Source organism: Eupeodes corollae, chromosome 1, assembly GCF_945859685.1.
Source record: "Eupeodes corollae chromosome 1, idEupCoro1.1, whole genome shotgun sequence".
NCBI lineage: Eukaryota > Metazoa > Arthropoda > Insecta > Diptera > Syrphidae > Eupeodes > Eupeodes corollae.
In genome coordinates this window covers 121,683,232-121,702,375 of record NC_079147.1, presented here as the reverse complement: position 1 = coordinate 121,702,375, position 19,144 = coordinate 121,683,232, and the positions used below count along the sequence as shown (strand labels likewise).

Here is a 19,144-nt window from a genome sequence, read left to right as displayed (position 1 = left end):
GCCCTAATTCATCACTTTTACCTTAAATATGAAAAGACACAATGGTCATGACACAATTCATGCTGCGTCTAAAGTATTTTTTAATATCCAATGGAATAAATCAAAACAACAATGCGTAGGTGCTGTTCTGGTTGATTGAAAAGGCCTTTGACACTTTATCTAAAATTGAGCAGGCTTGACATAAGCAAACCATTACTGTGTATATATTTTTTGATATACTTTAAGCTTAAAATTTTGTTGTAAAAGTAATTTCTACCACAACATTCCAAATTATTAATGTTCTTCAACAGGGAGCGGTGAATTCGGCAATTCGCTCCAGCATTTACACCAGCAATCTGATAGGTTTGGTTATTGGAATTCTCTGGACTGGAAACTGAAAATAAATGTCCAGAAGTCGGAGACAATTCTGTTTCGGACTCCGTTGGCTAGGGCCACGCGGGATATGTGCAAGAATTGGAGCAAGATGGTCATTGTTGATCTTCACGGGCAGCGATTAACGAGCAAAAGTGTAGTGAAGTACCTTGGTATCTGATTAGATCAGTATTTAAATTTTGACCGACATGTAAATGCTGATCTGACCAGGGCCAGTGAAGCCTTCGCTCTGACGAAACCGCTGTTTTATAGCAGTCGGCTTAACCCTAGAGTAAATGTAATTTGCTATGATTGTTCCGTGTGGTTCGGGTGTTTGAGCAGCATTGTTTTCGACCCTGTACGGATTACTAAATCTTCTTTCGAAGAAGAAGGGGTCTCGAATCAACAGAATTGTCAATATCATGATAAAATTAGTTCGAGTTTACATTGCAACAGCTATGTTTGCGACCAATAATAAAATTTTCGTGGCGTTCCATCCAAACGACGAGTGTTTAGAAAGTGCACGCTTGAGCGGCTTCATTCCACCAGGGGCATTCCTTCCTTTAGATAGATGCGGTCTGATACAGGATAGATTGACAATTCCGCTAATCTACCACGTCAGATGACGAACTGTGGACGTATAGGCAGGGTGGCTCAAAAAAATGTAAAAAAATATATAAAAAAAAGGAAAAGAAGAAATTAAAAACAAACAAAAAATAGATAGTTAAATTTGCTGCTTTGGTTGTTCAAGTTTAAATAGTTTACAGGTAGAATAGGTCGCTTAGGTTCGTTTAAGTTAGCTATACGTTTTATTTTAAGGACGTAATTTTAAGTAGTTTTTAAGTAAAATTAAAAACATATATTGAAATTAGTTTTTTTTTAATTTTTAATAAATACAAAATTATATTTACTTATTCGTCTTAAAAGTGCCACACTCAATTAAGACTAGTAATTATACATAACAAAAAAATAAAACACATAATTTACTTAAAGCATTATAACATATTTTATAATTTTTGCGTCAAAACATTTCTATTAATATTAAATTCAATTGCAAAATCATATTCATTTAAATCCATACAAGCTCTTGGATAGGATTATACTTAGCATAGCTAGTACTGTGGTAAGGACAATTAAAAAATCGCAGTCATGAGTTTCTAGTTTCTAGAAGGCGCATAAATACAAACAATTTAAAACAAAACTGGACAGCTAATATTAAAATTCAAGACATCAAAAGCAAAAAGTTTTGAGTTTAATTTTCTTATTTAGATTTTAGATCAATTTTATACATATATTAAATTGAATTGAAGAAAAAAATCTTAGGCCCGAAACGCATTAGCATTAAGTATTGTAGACCCTTGTTCTGAACGGACTGTTGCGCCACCTAGAAAACAAAAACATAACATAGTTTAATAAAATACGTTTTTTCCCTCATAATCGTCACCAAAACGATGAGTTTGCATTTGTATTTGTTGACCAAAGGAAACAACAAAATTATGTATCAATTGTTTATCTAATATGGTGTTTGTATGTGTGTTTTATTTTTTGATTTGAAGAATGAATGTTATTGCATTAAATTGCTGAGTAGGATATTTTTCATCAGTTACGGTCACTCCCTATCATGAACTTCATTTTTATAGGGATATATGTTAATGTGTCCCGAACAAATTTCATTTGAATTTAATTGGCCAACATGAGCAACATGACCCTAAACCACACTTTTGACTGCGACTTGTGTTTCTAGTCATTATTCCAATAAAAAAACATACTTTCGAGCATTTTTCAAAGTGTGAAAATAGTAGTGTTGTTTACCAATATTGTCTGATAGGATATTGAAGATGATGTTTGTCATCATGCATGAGTGCTTTTTTTGTATTTTTTTCTAGCAGGAATCAATAAATCTGCTTAAATTAACTTTATTAACAAATTATTAAAGTAAAGTGAAGCAGGCTAGTATTTTGCAATTTATTAGAAAATGTTTCAAACACATCTTTAGTTTAAAAATATTTGTTTGAAAATAATTCATTTTAACGCTTAACCATTACAGTAAAGCATATGGATGAATGCAATGCCATTCCCTGGAGTCAGCAGGTCGAAGAAGATTTATGCGAGAACTCTTTAAACTCAACTGAAAACAAATTGGGTAAGTTATTTCGTATTTTATTTTAAAATATCTTTTCAAAAGTACGTTAATACATTTTTAATAATAAACAGTTTGTACAGCAAAAGAAAGTATTTTAAAACGAGTTGAAAATAGTAAAGGTCTATCAATTTAATGATTTGAATAATTAATTTATTTTTTACAGTTATATTTCTCGTTTTCTAAGGCAAAATTCTAAGTTAAGGTTCTTTTAATACAAAATCCCAGGATTTTCGAATTCTCAACAAACTCAGAAGTAAGACAAATCAAGGAAAATTTAGAAATAACAATGAAATTTGTTTAGTAGTATTTATTCGAAAACAGCATCCAAGACTTACAAAATCTTTAATAATTTCATATTAGAACTTTAGAGACATTCTATTGTGAAAAGAAAAAATGTGTGTTGCTAGAATTGTGTTGACATCATGAGTAGTACATTAGCCGCGTTTTTGATCCGGATCTTGGATTTACATGCATTACAATAACAACACAAGATCCTGCTTTGTGTTTGGATCTCAATTTGAGATCCAAAATTTAATTCTTTTTTTCACAACAAGGAGCGCTCTATCATTGTGATTTCACATGTAAATGTTGGTATCATTGCAAACAAATTAAATAAAACCTGTATTGCCATATAAACATTTTAGTTTGACTGAAATAAAATATTTTTTTAAATAAAAAGCGAGAAGCTTTATATTTATTTATTTGGTATATAATCCATGAAATAATTAGATATTTTAACAAAACTAATTAATTGGTGAAATTCAAATAATTAAGTCCAAAAAAATGTATATTTGACATAATTTATGGGTATTATTTTCCCCAAAAAAAAGGAACACAAAAAAAATCATTGAGCAAAATGTTCTATTAGCAACCCTGCTTTAAATGTCAAAAAACATAAATAAAATCGAGAAAGCTGCAGCAGAAAAAAATGTTGAAAATACTTTTACATGGGAATTTTTAAATAAGAACTCAGAACCGTCTGAACCATCTCAATGAAAAGAGTAGTTTTAAAATGACAGTGGTTTGTATGTAACACTTCCAAGAATTTCGAGAGAAAATCATACAAAATTCTTAAAAGTGTTACATACAACCCACCGTCATTTCAAAACTACTCTCTTAATTGAGATGGTTCAGACGGTTCTGAGTTCTAATTTATGTCACCTTAGTGTTTCTTACAACCATTTTCAATTTAAAGAATGATTTCAAAAAATTCCCATGTAAAAGTATTTTCAACATTTTTTGATTCTTAAAAAAAAAGTTAAAACAATTTTTTGATGGAAATTTTTTGAAATAATTTTATGAATTTAATAGAGTTTACGGAATCAGTTAGCAGACATAAATTAAAACTCCGAACCGTTTTAACCATCCCAAAAAAGAGAGTAATTTTGAAATGACGGTGGGTTGTATGTAACACTTTTAAGAATTTTGTATGATTTTCTCTCGAAATTCTTGGAAGTGTTACATACAAACCACTGTCATTTCAAAACTACTCTCTTTATTGAGATGGTTTAGACGGTTCTGAGTTCTAATTTATGTCACCTAAGTGTTTCTTACAACCATTTTTAATTTAAAGAATGATTTCAAAAAAATCCCATGTAAAAGTATTTTCAACATTTTTTGATTTTTGTGATTTGCACATTTTCTGAAGTTGTGGAGCTACAACTGGAACTTAAATCATCATCGATAAGATTCAATAGGGATAAAATTGAATTGTTTGATTCTTCGCTTTCATCACTTTCAAATAAAAACTGCAAATTATAAAAGTTTTTAATAGAGAAAACAAATAAAAATTAAAATGAATACTTCGATCAACCACAGCAGCTTCCATTTTGGGTATTTGTTTATATTTTTTTTGTTTCGAAATGTCACTTTTGAAAGAACGAATTTGGCACTGCTACCAAACTTTAAATAATAAAAAATATGATGATCCAATGCTTTTTTATTATCATGATCTGATCCGGATCAGATCACGGTGATAATAAAACGCGGCTATTGTTACAATAAACAATTCCACTTCGTGGGAATACAAAACATGATTGATTCTCACATTACAACATGAAACCAAAAATGTATCAACTATGCTTTGTAAGAAACAATTTTCATTTTTAAATAAAGCCTCGGCAGTTTTTAAACATTACTCAAACATAAAAGGTCGTCTATCTCCATATTTATATCTTTATGGAAGTATAAAATTAAGATTGCCTTTACAAATGAATAATGTGTTTTTTTTTTAATTCTTATATATTGCAATTGCAATACTTTGGGCTAATCGGTGTGGACTGGGTGTTAACCCACACAAAACGGATTTAGTCTTTTTTCGATTAAATACAAAATTCCATTTGCCAACCATCCCTATAGTGAAGGAATCCAATTAAAATTCTCAGGCTAAGTACCTGAGTCTTATTTTTAATAAAAAACTAAATTGGAAACGCAATCTACCAGAAAAAGTCAAAAAAGCTACTGTAGCTCTCTATTCACGCATTAGTTATACACATCGGTAATTAGACTGATTTCTATGTACAGTGTGGCAGTATGCTGGACTGCATTAGATAAAACTATAAACCGCGACAAATTAAATAAAGTCCAACGTTCCGCTTGTCTATGTATAATCGGATCGCTTCGCACGACCCCATCTGCGGCATTGGACACCTTACTCTACCTAACACATCTTGATATACATATTTAGCAAACAAATAGCTCCAAGCTCTGCTATTCACCCAAAGCTTCGTCGCAATGGATTAACAACAACATTGGCCACCCCGTAATTCTTATGTATTTAGAATCAATTCCAAAGCACACACACTACACCATCCTACAGTGGGGCAAGATACCCCAATAACCGGAATTAACTCAGTAGATGCGCAAGTTCTACTGAAAACTATTTTTTTTCCTTTAAATTGCTTTAATATGAATAAAAAAAACATATTTAAGTTTTTAAAGTTTGGTTTAATCCTTTTTTCAATGTAAATAAAAAAAAAAAAACAAATACACTTCTAAGATCCATATTCATCGGACCAATATTCTGCCTCAGTTCCATCACTGCTACTGATGTTCGAGTTCTCAACACTAGAAATATTTATTTTATTCTAAGCTGTTTTTTGGGCATTTGCCTAAAGCTTGTTATGAAGGGATCTGATGTTACTAACATTAAATTAAATACGTCTTCATTACATTTTTCTCCAGAACATTTCCTTGAAAAATTTTCTCGATATCTTTTAAAGTCTTTGTTTCTCGCCTCTTGTGCCTCTTCAGACAATTGGACTATTGGCAGAAGTGCATTTTAAACAACGTCAGGAATTAGGAGCTTATGTACTGTGAGAGGCCTTTTCAATTTGATTGAAATCCATAGAACTTGCACCACAGATATAACAGCGCTGAGAACCATTGTAAAAACGAGCTTATGTGAAACTTCCATAACTTTTTCTTCAATGCTCACAATTGAACGGCACAGACCCCGAATTTCAGCATCTACTCTTTGCTTCTCAGCTTCTGAAATTTTATATCCAAATTTAATTGGGCGGCAATATCGAGTTGAAGATGATCTGGATTTTGCCATATCACAATTTTTTGAAATGAACATTCGCAAACAAGTTGGATCGGGACCACGGAAGTTATAAACACACTGGAATCATCAGCTTCCATTCCAACAGATTTCTGTTTATAAGAGCTATGGCCGGAGCTCCCATCGAATCCCCATTAGCAGATCAAACACAAATTTAGAAGTTGTTCATCATTCAAAGCTAACATTACTTCTTTTTAAGCCATAATCAAACGTTTCACAGTATGGTCCATCAAAGCTTGCAATGTTACTCCAGCTGAATTGTCAGTCACAAACATCTCTTCTTTTTTGGGATAACACATTTTTTTAGCATTTTGAACAACTTTGTACAAAGGAAATCTTTCAGGCTCCTTGGCTCTAATTATATTGTATTGGTGCCTCGTCAACTTGATTCGATCGCAGCTTTCTTCAAACGATTTTTCTGGACTACCACCCTTAGATGGGGTTACCTGATCAAGAAGCTTAAAACCAATTGATGTTTGTAGCCAATCCTCATTTTGTTTTCTAAAACGTATTTCATTTCGTTTAGATTTCAGCCACTTTACCTTCAATCTAACCTGAAATTGAGACAAAGTATGATGGAGCTCCTTTACATTAACTTTATGGCATGTCTCTAGATGTGCCACCAAAAATATAAACTTTGTGTTAAGTGTTTTGAGCCCTGAATCTTGCATGAGCTTAAACAACTCCATTCTAGTATAAAAAAACATAGTTCGAATTCGAACCTACACGGAAAAAAAAGTATTGTAAATTTACATACATTATTTGCTGAGGTAGTCTATAAGGAAAACCTCAATAAAAAAAAGGAGCACATATGAGCGCCCGATTTTTTTTCCAGTATACGCATGAAGTTAAACTATATTTACGTATAAAAATCTCCATGTGAAAATGTGTGGAAACCAACTTTTGCCTTAGCAATTTAATGTATATGTTAAATTAATTTAACAAAATTAATTATTATTCATATATATCTTAAAACAAAAATGTTTTAACTTATAAATAAATTTGAAAAGAAAGTACGAGTACATACTTGAAGCAATTGATTTCAAACTTTCACGTTATTAAATTATTTATAGCTCAAGACTCAAAAATTGCACTACTTACTTCACACTTGCTTTAATAGATAATGAAATCTTACTTACAATTAGACCATGCAGATCAAAAAAAAGTTAAAAATATAACTGTTTTTGCAAATGACACATTGGAATGTTTACTAACGGAAAAATAACTTTTTGTACTCATGGGTCTCAATTTTTTTTTGGATTTTATTCCGACTCCTTCATATGAGTCGGCCCACTGTGCATCCCCCAACTACAATTCGACAGAAACTTCCAGATTTCCATACTTTCCAGATCTTTCTAGGAGAATAGGGCATTCCTGGATAACGAGTCAATCCATTTTTATACAGATGGTTCAAAAACAAAAAAGGGGTTGGTGGATGTTTGTACTCTGAACGACTGAAATTAGCAATCCGAAACTCAACTCAAAAGTGGAAAAAAAGCAAACAGAAAAAAATAGAATACCGTATTTATAAAAAGAAAACCATACTTAGGTTCTTTTTCAGCTCTTTTATTGTTCTTAATGTTGTCACCTTCAAATCTTCTTAATAACTAACTTAGCTAAACTAGCTTCCTTTTACGAAGCTTACAGAGTTCTATATTGAAAGCAGCAAAAAGGAGTGAACAAACATTTATGTAATTAATATTATTTACAATAACATATGTTTAAAAGCTTTTAAAGAAATATTTATTATTAACCTTAAACTATGCAATGCATTCTAAATATCATATTTTAAATTGTTCGCCATTTATTTGAATAACAAGTTTGGCATTAACATTCCGGCCTCCCTTGCGGAATGCAAAAATGTTGCTTTATTTATAGATATTTTTTTCAAGAAGCGCCTCAGTTCACTACTATATAAAAAAATTTTAGTAAAATCCAACGTTGAGGGTTGATTAGTGCCCTGATTCACTCGGACATGTTAGAAGAATTATAATAAAGGGGTTTAATTTTTAGAGTTATAATTGTGTTTTTTTTTTTTTTTTTTTAATTTAAATAATTTTATAATTTATTTTAAAGTCTGTGCTGTGCTAATAGTATATAAATGTTTATGTGTGTGTGTTTTTTTTAAATTAAAATTCTTCGTATTTAAATTTTAAGAAACTAATTGAATTTAATCTAGATATTTAATAAATCAATCAACATTCCTATGAGTTGATGTGTGTATCTAAAACAAGTCTTGGTTGGCTGGCAAAAGACACAATTTTGCAAAATTGTGCACGATATGTCCATTTTGTGTTTTAACCGTAACAACACGAACCCTACCGTCTTTTCCCGTATGAACAAGCTCGACTCTTCCCAAACGCCACTGATTAGGGGGTAGGTTCTCATTTCATACGGCAACAACGTCTCCTACGTTAATATTTCGATTTGGGAATTTCCACCTTGTTCTTCTTTGAAGATCGGTAAGGTATTCTTCTTTCCATTTTTTTTTAATTGAAATATAGAATTTGTTGAACCTTTTGCCAACCTTGGGTTTTAATTGCACTTATTTCATTTTCGGGTAGTGAAATTAAAGTTGAACATTTCAAAAAATGACCCGGCGTAAGGGGAAGGAGATCCGACGGATATTCACTGATGGGAGAAATTGGATGTGAGTTCAAACATGATTCAACCTTCACAATGTGTGTTGAAAATTCTTTGAAGGTAAGCATCGAGTTCCCAACTGGCTTTTTGAAAAGTATTTTAAAGGATTTTATTCCGGGCTCCTAAAGGCTACCCATATGAGGTGAGAGGAAAATATTGTTTTTCGGCCTCCCATGTTGCCTCCGTAGAATCAATCTTTTTCATTATTTCAATTTCTATGCACCGAATATAATAACCAACGATTACAAACAAGTGGTTATGTGATGGTAGCGGGCCCAAACAATCTATAGCAAGGTGCTGCCAAGGTTCAGACGGTAACAGCTTTCTCTTCAATGGTTCTGGTGCTGATGGTGCAGATACTAACGTGCATCCACGACATTGCTTGACTCTTTCCACAACATCTGCGTCCATTTTTGGCCACCAAACTTTAGAACGTAATCTTTACTTCATTAATGTAATTCCCGTATGACCTTCATGTGCCAAATCAAGCGTTTGACTTCTCAAAGCTTTTGGTATAACGATACGTGTTCCACGCATCAAAATCTCACCTGCAAAACAGAATTAAGTTGAAAATTTTTTAAATTGCATTGCTTTTTCAGTCCAATAATTTTCGCGAAGTGCAAAATTAACTGCTTGAATTGTATTATCTTGAACTGATTGTCGTTCGATTTCAAACATTTTTATTGCAACTGGAGTGGCATTTGATGCAACCCAATGCACATAATGTTCCGTATGTTCATCAAACGATTGTATGTTATTGTTCTCACATACTGTTTGTTTTTCCTGGACGATAGATAACTTTATACTTATATGACATTAATCTTGAAACCCAACGTTCGATTCTTGCACAAGGTCTTGATTTTATCCCAAAAATCACTTCAACTGGCTTGTGATCAGTAACCAATTCAAATTCTCGCCCAAACAAATAAAAATGAAACCTTTCTGTGTCCCAAACTAGAGCCAATGCTTCTTTTTCCGTTTGTGCATATCGTTTCTCTACATCTGATAAACTCTTGCTGGCATAAGAAATGACTCTTGGGCCTAACTCATTAATCTGTAGCAATGCAGCTCCTAGCCCAGTTGGCATCTGCTATCAATTGTGCTCGATTTTTCACACCGCAGTATCCCAAAAACAGTTGATCTGACATGTACTCTTTAAGTTTATCAAAAGAGTTCTTCTGCTCAGTTTTCCAAGTAAACTATTGATCCTTTTTGGTTAATAATCGAAGTGGATCAGTAATTGTTGCAAGGTTTGGAATAAACTTGCCAACATAATTCACCAATCCTCACTTCTTCTGCATTTGTTGGTTCACGAAATGTACGAATAGCTTCCAATTTATCATTTTCTGGAAATATATCCCCGTTTTTGTTATTCGATGACCTGAGAAAACTAATTCTTCGACCCTGAAAACGCACTTTGCTTGATTAAGTAATATGCAATTTATTTTAATTGTTTCTAGAACAGTAGGTAATCTAGAATGTCATTAATAAAGACAAAACAACCATTACATCCACTAAATATATGCTCTATAGTTTTCTGAAAAATTTCGGAAGCACACACAATGCCAAACATTAATCGTTTATAACGAAATAAACCTGAAATCATATAACAACAAAATAAAATAATAATACCTATCATTCCATTTTTTTTTTTAAGTATATAACAGTGAGGTAAATTTTCCATTGATGCAACAAATAAGTTAATTAATAATATCTTATACAAGTGATTTCATTAAAATACCTTATCAGGACAATTCCTGAAGACATTATGTAAGTAATGCAAAAAATAAAGAACGCGAAATTAAACCTGGTGATAGGCGTTCTTAACATCAAGTTTAAAGAAAATTTTTCCTTTTCCAAGGTGTGGCAAGAAATCTTCTATTGTTGGAAGAGAGTAATGTTCTCGCTCAATAACTTCGTTCGCTCAACGCATATCGATGCATAGCCGAATGTCATCTCCCTTTGGTATAACGACGATTGGAGAAACCCACTTTGCTGGTCCGTTAACTTTTTCAATAACATCTTGCGTTTTAGTGTCAACTGTTTTCTCTAATGCTATCGGAATTCTTCGGTACGGTTGAACTACGGGTGTAGCATCTTTCTTTATTGGTATATCTACCAAAATACCTTTCAGTTTCGCATTTGTAGCATCTTTCCTTCATCTATATTATTAATCGTACTATCGATTTTCAGAATGAATATTTTAGTGGCGGTTTCTCGTCCGATGAGAAGTTTCCCTTCACCTTTTATGACATACAAATCACTTCTGTGTTTACCTGAAAGGTCAAGTTCAGCAGTAAATGCACCAATTAATGGCAATTCATATCCACCGTATGCTTTAAAAATATTTCCAGTCTCTTTCCGTTGATTTAATACAATATGTTTTTTGATTTCAATGTCTCCCACGTGTGTTGACTCACTAAATTATATTTGGAACCGGAATCGATAATGGCATTCACAGGTACTCCTCCAATTCTGCATTAAACTTCACAGTTATCATTCTTCGTGGTTACATTGAAAACGTATTCTTCCTTATCTGTTATTTGCTTAACTGATTCTTCAATATGTTTTTCTTTGGAATCATGTAGTTGACAATCAGGTTTCATCATTGTATTCAATGAGGTATGTTTACCACCAAATTGATAACTTCGTTTTCGCGATCGACATTTCTTGGAAAAATAGACTCGTCCACCACATTTATTGCAAATTTTTCCAAATGCTGTACATTTTTCATTATTCTTAATATGACCGAAATATCCACATCGATGACAATCAATATGTTGTGGAGTATATGGTTGATTTCGTTGTTTCGTTTTCCAGGAATTTATTTTTGAGCTGATTTTGAACATTTTTCTTGTTGAGCAACGGTTTCAAAAACTTGCAACTCGTAAAATTTCTTCGAAAATAGAATCACCTCGTTTGAGCAAATCTCTTCGAAGAGTAGTTGACAGGCAATTTTGAATAATTTGATCTTTTACATTTTTTTACATGCGTAAAAGAATTGTAAACATGTCAATGTTTTCATCTGACTTTTGTTTCATTTTGTTTCATACATTTTGCGAAAATTGTCCCAAGATTCGTCGAACTCCTTTTTCCAAATTTTAAGCACAGATAATTAATTTATAAATTTATTATCTCTGCTTTAAGTATGCCAGGTGTCATTTCATCTTGCTTAGAAACATCATGATAGCGACTCATTGATTCATTTAGTTGCTTAAGATTAACGTAGAAGTTATTTAAAATGGGCATTTTATAAAACAATGTCTAAAGAAAAAACAACCAATCCAATCTCAAATGAAGAAAAGGGTGGAATAAATTATATTTATTCAAAAGGAAAGTTAAAAAATATAGCCTTAATCGTACGAAAATCAAAACTTAACTAAAAAAGAGTTAGATAAGCTTGAGATATTCTTTTTAATCGTTGCAAAATCTTTGATTTGTAATGAATTAACGAAAGATAATCGCAGAAATTAAAAAAGAAATTTTAAAAACAACAAAACAGAAAAATTCATACTCAATACATTGAAACAAACAAAAACCATCATCAATAAACACAAAAATAAAATTATAATCACTAACGCAGACAAAGGAAATAAAACAGTAGTCATATATAGAGAAGATTACAACAACAAAATGAACAAACTACTCTAAGGCAAAACTACATACATAACAATGAGAGCTGATCCAACCAATAGTCTATAAAAAACAAACAACGAAATAGTTAATAACCTACACTGGCTCTCAGCTTAAATGATGCAGTTCCTTTTTTTATGAAAAAAAGCTTACGGTTCATTCAAAATGGTAAAACACTTCAATTTTAACTATGTAGAATATTCTATCAAGTCATTACTATTCATAAACATGTTGAACAGTACATCAAATTTTTTTTCTTTTGAAATAGTGATGGCAAAACATAATTATCGCACAAAACAAAGTCACAGCTTATATGATGCACTCACTCTTAAAGATAAAAAGTTAACGGTTTTTTCTTCTTTATCAAACAAAATCCTGGTAGGCGAGTTTTCCTAAGCTCACTTCAGTTGTTTATCGCATTTCTTTTAAGATTGTTGTTTTTTTTTTGAAATGGGACGTCGTACTAGCATTGAAGTCCGTGAGTTAGTAATTAAGCACTTTAAAGACGGTAAAAGCCAAAGAAAAAATGGCGAAATATTAAAAATAAGTCCATCTACGGTTCAACACATAATCGAACGCTATGTTCAGGAAAATCGAGTGGTTAACAAGGGAAGAACGGAAGCTGAAAAGTATTTAAATAAGAAGAGCAGCGCAGAAACCATCCGTCGAATCCAGCGAGAGGCAGATTTCAATGGAAGAAGTGCCCGGAAAAAGCCGTATATTAGTGCAAAGAACAAAATTACAAGAATAAAATTTGCTCGTGACCATGTAAGCAAGGACGAAACCTTTTGGGACACCATTATCTTCACGGACGAGAGCAAATTTAATCTCCATGGCTCGGATGGCAGGTCATAGGTCATACGTTTGGATACAACCCAATACAGAGCTCCAACCGAAGAATATGCGTGGGACTGTGAAACACGGAGGAGGTCACGTTATGGTGTGGGGCGCCATGTCATCCTCTGGTGTAGGAAACTTAGTGTTCATCGAAGGCAACATGGACAAAAATATGTACCTTGACATATTGAAGGAAAATTAAGTACAAAGTGCCGAAAAGCTGAACATAAAGGACTGTTTCCGGTTATACCAAGATAACGACCCAAAACACAAATCTGGTATTGTGCAAACTTGGTTGATATGGAACTGCCCCCATGTCATGCAGCCACCTGCGCAGTCTCCAGACATAAACGCCATCGAAAATTTATGGTCTAAACTTGAGCGAGAAATACGAAAACACGAGATAAGATGCAAAGACGATCTCAAAAAGGCGCTCTTGGAAGAATGGGGAAAAATACCTTCAGACTACTGTCGAAAACTGGCGCGATCTCTTCCAAGGAGGCTTAAATCGGTCCTGGAGCAAAAAGGATATCCTACTAAGTATTAGTGACACACTTTTGAACTTATAACTTGTTATTTTTATATTACTTTATTAAGTGCATCATTTAAGCTGTGAGTCTATTTTTTAAGAATAATTTTTTAAGTTAATATTAAAATGTAAATATAGTGTTGATTTCATTTTTTTTGTTTTGCTTTTCCATTAAAAATGAAGTTCTTTTAAATAAAAAATATAAGATTTTTTTTCCACTAATAAGTGCGTGCTTATTTTTTGAGCAAAAAGGGAAAACTAAGACTGCATCATTTTAGCTGAGAGCCACTGTATACAAACAAAAAATAATTGACATTAGACAAAAAGCAAAATTCTTAAATTCCGTAGCATCAGCACCAATACTTTATGGACTTTCCAAAATCCACAAACTCGACATTCCTCTCAGACCAATTGCAGCATCAACCAATGTTCCGTGTTACAATCTCTCTAAATCAGAGATGGCAGAAATGCGATTTTTTTTTGATTTACTACATTTGCTACGTCTGCTACATAAATGAGGTAGTTAATGTAGTTAAATGTAGTCAACGTAGTTAAATGTAGCAGACGTAGCGGTAGACGTCAAAACGTAGTTTGAAATGTCCATTCAACCACCAAATTGACAAATTGCATCTAAAAGAACACTGTATAAGTGTGAAAAACTAACTTTCGTCGTCGGATACACTATACTCTTAAAATAATCGACAAAAATAAAACAGATGATTATTAAATTTGCATTTTTCTTTCATAAAACTTCGAATTACTGGATTTAGTTCATTTACGCAAGAAATTTGGTTCTTATGTATAGTTCAGTGTTTTTCAATCGTTAGTCGTTACTTATTCACTCGTTTTTTTAGATTCTTTTTGAAATTTAATGTTTTTTGTGAAGGTAGCACACGCAACAAATGTAGGGTAGTTAATGAAACAAATCAAAAGTGCAGCTTATTCAATTAACTACACGTAGTTTACCGAGTAGATTACCTGGCGTAATCTACTCTGCCATCTCTACTCTAAATACGTTGGAGAAATTCGCAAAACATTAATATCAGAAGATTACAATGTTAAGACTTCTCTTCAACTAAAAAATAGAATAAAAGAAATAGAACTTCATGAAGAAGAGATTCTAATCTCATTTGATGTGGTATCTCTTTTCACCAACATACCCACATACACAGCTATACAAATAATAATGCGAAACTGGGAAAGACTAAGAAATAACAGTAAAATACCAAAATCACAGTTCTTAAAAATATTAAACTTCTGCTTAAATGACAATAACTATTTCAAATATGACAAAACATTCTACAACCAAATATTCGGTATGCCAATGGGAAACCCTTTATCACCCACAATAGCTGACATCGTATTAGACCATCTTCTTGACGAAACCATTGACAAGCTGAAAAGGTGCAACAACAAAATCAAATTCATAAATAAATATGTAGATGACATTATTGCCATAGTAAACAAAAATGACATTCAAAAAATAATTCACACATTAAATGAATTCCATACGAAATTGAAATTCACACTGGAAAACCAAATTGAAATAGCCTTCTTCGATTTAAAACTTATTAGGAAAAACAATAAGATTTCTTCTGACTGGTACAGTAAACCAATTACATCAGGGAGAATAATTAACTATTTATCCTCACAACCCACAAAATATAAAACAAATACAGCCAAAAACCTGATAGATAAAGTTCTGGATCTAAGTGATACCATCTACCATAGCAACAACATCAGAAAAATAAGGACGATTTTACAAATGAATAACTTTCCAAACAACATAATTAATAGCCTAATCAACGAAAAATTACATAAAACACTCAACAAAAATAACCAAGCAACAATAAAAATGGATTCTGGCAACCCTAAATATATATTATATTCCTCATCTCAATGACAACAAAACAATAATATATTACCAATAGACAAAAGAAATGCCATTTTCGCTTATAAAGCTAACGCAACTTTAAACTCAATATTTATGGCCCAACTATAGACTTAACCGAAAGTTAGCTAATGTCAAATCCGAACGAAACGTTATCAGAAGTAATCGTCAAAACAAAAAGTAACTATAATGGATTGAAGTAACTTAAACAAAAATGCGTAATTGCGCGAAAGTTAGCGAAATTGAACGAAACTGAGCAGAACGTCTATTATGGTTAGTGACATATAAGGCTGCATATTGGTTCGTTCCCTTATGCTGGCTTAAGCTCGGTTAAGTCTATTATAGTTGGGCCTTAACAAACACCAAACCAAAAAAAGAGACAGTGTAGAGCATAACAACGTTGTATACGAAATTCCATGCAAAGGAAATGATAGAGAACAATGTGGGAGAATTTATATTGGTACAACAAAGAGAAAACTGAGTGTGAGACTACTAGAACACGAAACAAATGTAAAGAAAAAGAGAACAACACAGCACTCTCACAACACATGAAAGACAATGATCATATGGCAGATTTTGACAATGTTAAAATACTAGACAAAAAGAAAAGCGCATGACCACCCGCTTTACTCTGGAGAGCTTGAGGATCCAGCAGAAAATTGATAAGACGATGAACCATCAGCAAGACGTCGGCAACATTAATGCTTTGTATAGTGTGGCCATACCATAGTTGTTAAATACGGTGATACTAGTGGTGTCCATATTTAAACTTTTCGCACTTTTTGTGCAACTTTTAATCATGTTTTTTTCTTTTTTAATATAAAATAAGTTTAAGTAAGTAAGTTTTCAATTGTAAAATTTTGTTATAAGAATTTGTATTAACGTTGTATTTAAATATATATATGTACATGTAGCTAAATAAATCCCCTGAAGAAGCTGGAAAACAACTGGCGAAACATAGGGTAAAACCAAGATGAATTAGTTTTATTTTATTATTAATCGCATAATTATAATTATAATTATTATAATTATATATATGTATATATATATTATATAATTATATATATATTATCAGTCTTATTTAAAAACGCTGTATAGAGCCTACATAAAGTTATGTTATCTCTATACTGCCTCTAAACGCAAAAATGCTATTTATAAAACTTATACAAGGTTGCATAGTCCCATAATAAGCTAAACGCGTTTTGAGGTTGAATAGAGCCTACATAAGGAAATTATTGTTATTATTATTTCGTAAATGTCATTTTGATTTCTCTCCTCTCTTTTTGAAATTAAAATAAAAACAATAATGCCTCTCGAGTTTAGCTCGTGAGCCGAAGAAACGAAGAATCTAAAAAAAATATAGATTTTCAAAAGAGAATATCATACAAATAATTGGAATTATTTTGTTATATTTTAGTTGCTATGACAACTAGCAGATTTTATAGTACTTTTGGCACTTTTTTTGATATAAGCATTGTATAACTAAAATTTATAGCAGATTTTTTTATAAATAGGAATTTTTTCAACGTTACATAGAGCCTACATAAATCCTTATTCACTGTATAACTATTCATCTGTTTAGCGAATTCTATTAAATAAGACTGTATATGTATAATTATAATTATTATAATTATAATTATAATAATATTTGTAATAATTATAATAAGAATTATGATAATAATAATAATAATATTTATTGAAAAGGAATTATGAAATTCTAAGGTCAGAAAAGTAAGTTTCAAAGTTTACACGTTTCCCCTTTCCTCATTTTATCGCTGCGTTTTGTTTATGGTTTAGGGTTACTTGGAATACCTAAATACATAAAATGCACTAAAACCTCCTGGGTTATGTGCAAAAGGCTTATGCTTGTGTATCAGTTATTGTGCGAAAATATCAAAAAGGGGCGCTTTCTACAAATCTTGCACAGTGTGCAAGTGAATAACAATAATCTAATCTGTTACGTATCGCCTCAAAATTAAAAACTGTATTATTATTAGTTTACGCTTTCGCGTGTGCTCCTTGTACTTTACTTTTCACTAAAGACAATGCTGCTCTGTACTTAGAGCCCGTTCACACGATCCCGAATTGGCGGTTTTGCCGTATCGTCGATTTTACCGTATAAGCCAGTGTCAATAAATTTTAAATGAGTGTATTCAGACGATTAAGTCGATTTTGTGATTCGGTTTTGTCTGTGCAAATCGTATTTGGCCGTACGGTAAAAAAACCGATTCGGCTCATAGTGGCAATGGATTTATAGAATGTGCTTTCAGACGATTTGATATTTTGACCGGTGGTGCGTCATTTTTCGTCTGGGCTACTGTCGAATAGTTTATTGCTAGTATATTCTCGTAGTGAGTCGTCGGTGTAGGTTTGAGTACGGGGTACGGTAAAATTACCGTACCGTCTGATCGAGAAAATATCCGATACGGTGAAAATATCCAATCGTGTGAACGGGATCATACTGTATGTTTTAAAGTTCTGAATGATGTCCATTAATCTGGAAGCTTCTTTGCGCCGCGACCGATAATTTGATTTAAAGTACTTAATGCTGTCCATTAATCTAAAAGCTTCTTTGCGCCACGACCGACAATTTGATTTATCGCCGCCGCGCCCGTTGAAAGTAGGTACATTTAAGTGCCTGTAACTGTATTTCACTATAATCTATATGTATGTAGGATATGTCATCCTTACTATTTTTATATTATATTGTATTATATTATTATTATTTATTATTATTATTATTAAAATTTAAATAATTATTATTTAACATGAATTGCCAAACTTATTTGAATGTACCCTATTTTGCTTGCAAATCCATTTTTATATAATTTTGAGTTACTGTTTATTAAATATTGAGAGCATTCAATGTCAAGTCGTTAAGAAGAAAAGAAATGTTAAGCTAAAGAAAAGTCCCGCGAAGATTGAAAAAAATTATACAATATTAATTTCCTACCTATTATATATCTAAAACTTAATTAACTTTAAATTATAATTAAACTGCTATTAATTAAATATTCTAAAATAATTAATACAAATGTGTGTTTGATTTCTTCCCTCCCCTACAATTGGTGTCAAAAGTTTAACTGAACAAAACAGTGCCGTGTTGGAAACTTACTATAGTATTATATAAATTATAATAAGCCAAGAATAAAATTAAACCATAATAGTGGATATTTATTTTTGAAAAGTAAAAAAACAAGTGAAAAGAGAGCACCGCGTATTTAAAAGTGTTAAAACCGGAAGAAAAACAAAAAATTTCTTAGATGTTAAAAATCTGAAGAAAAAAAATATAAAAATTATAAAAATCATGCATATGCTTCAAACTGTGACATAAAACGTACCATAATACAGCTAAGTTAAATTAACGGAATAATCCAATAAACGGGTGTGATCGTTTCATTTTTTGGTTGCATGAAGAAAATTTGTTATATATTATAATACCTACAGTGGCTCTCAGCTAAAATGATGCAGTCTTAGTTTTCCCTATTTGCTCAAAAAATAAGCACGCACTTATTAGTGGAAAAAAATATTATATTTTTTATTTAAAAGAACTTC

At 31.9% G+C, this 19,144-nt stretch overlaps 1 protein-coding gene across 5 annotated transcripts in view; it reads left to right on the top strand.

Annotated features, from left to right (window-relative positions):
* LOC129943476 (YTH domain-containing family protein) overlaps positions 1 to 19,144 on the top strand; it is a 150,007-nt gene that overhangs the window by 50,339 nt on the left and 80,524 nt on the right. For all 5 annotated transcript variants that reach the window (XM_056052971.1, XM_056052967.1, XM_056052970.1 and 2 more), the window contains one exon: positions 2,399 to 2,494. In XM_056052971.1, the coding sequence (XP_055908946.1) occupies positions 2,399 to 2,494 (96 nt within the window). The remainder of the gene's footprint in view (positions 1 to 2,398; positions 2,495 to 19,144) is intronic.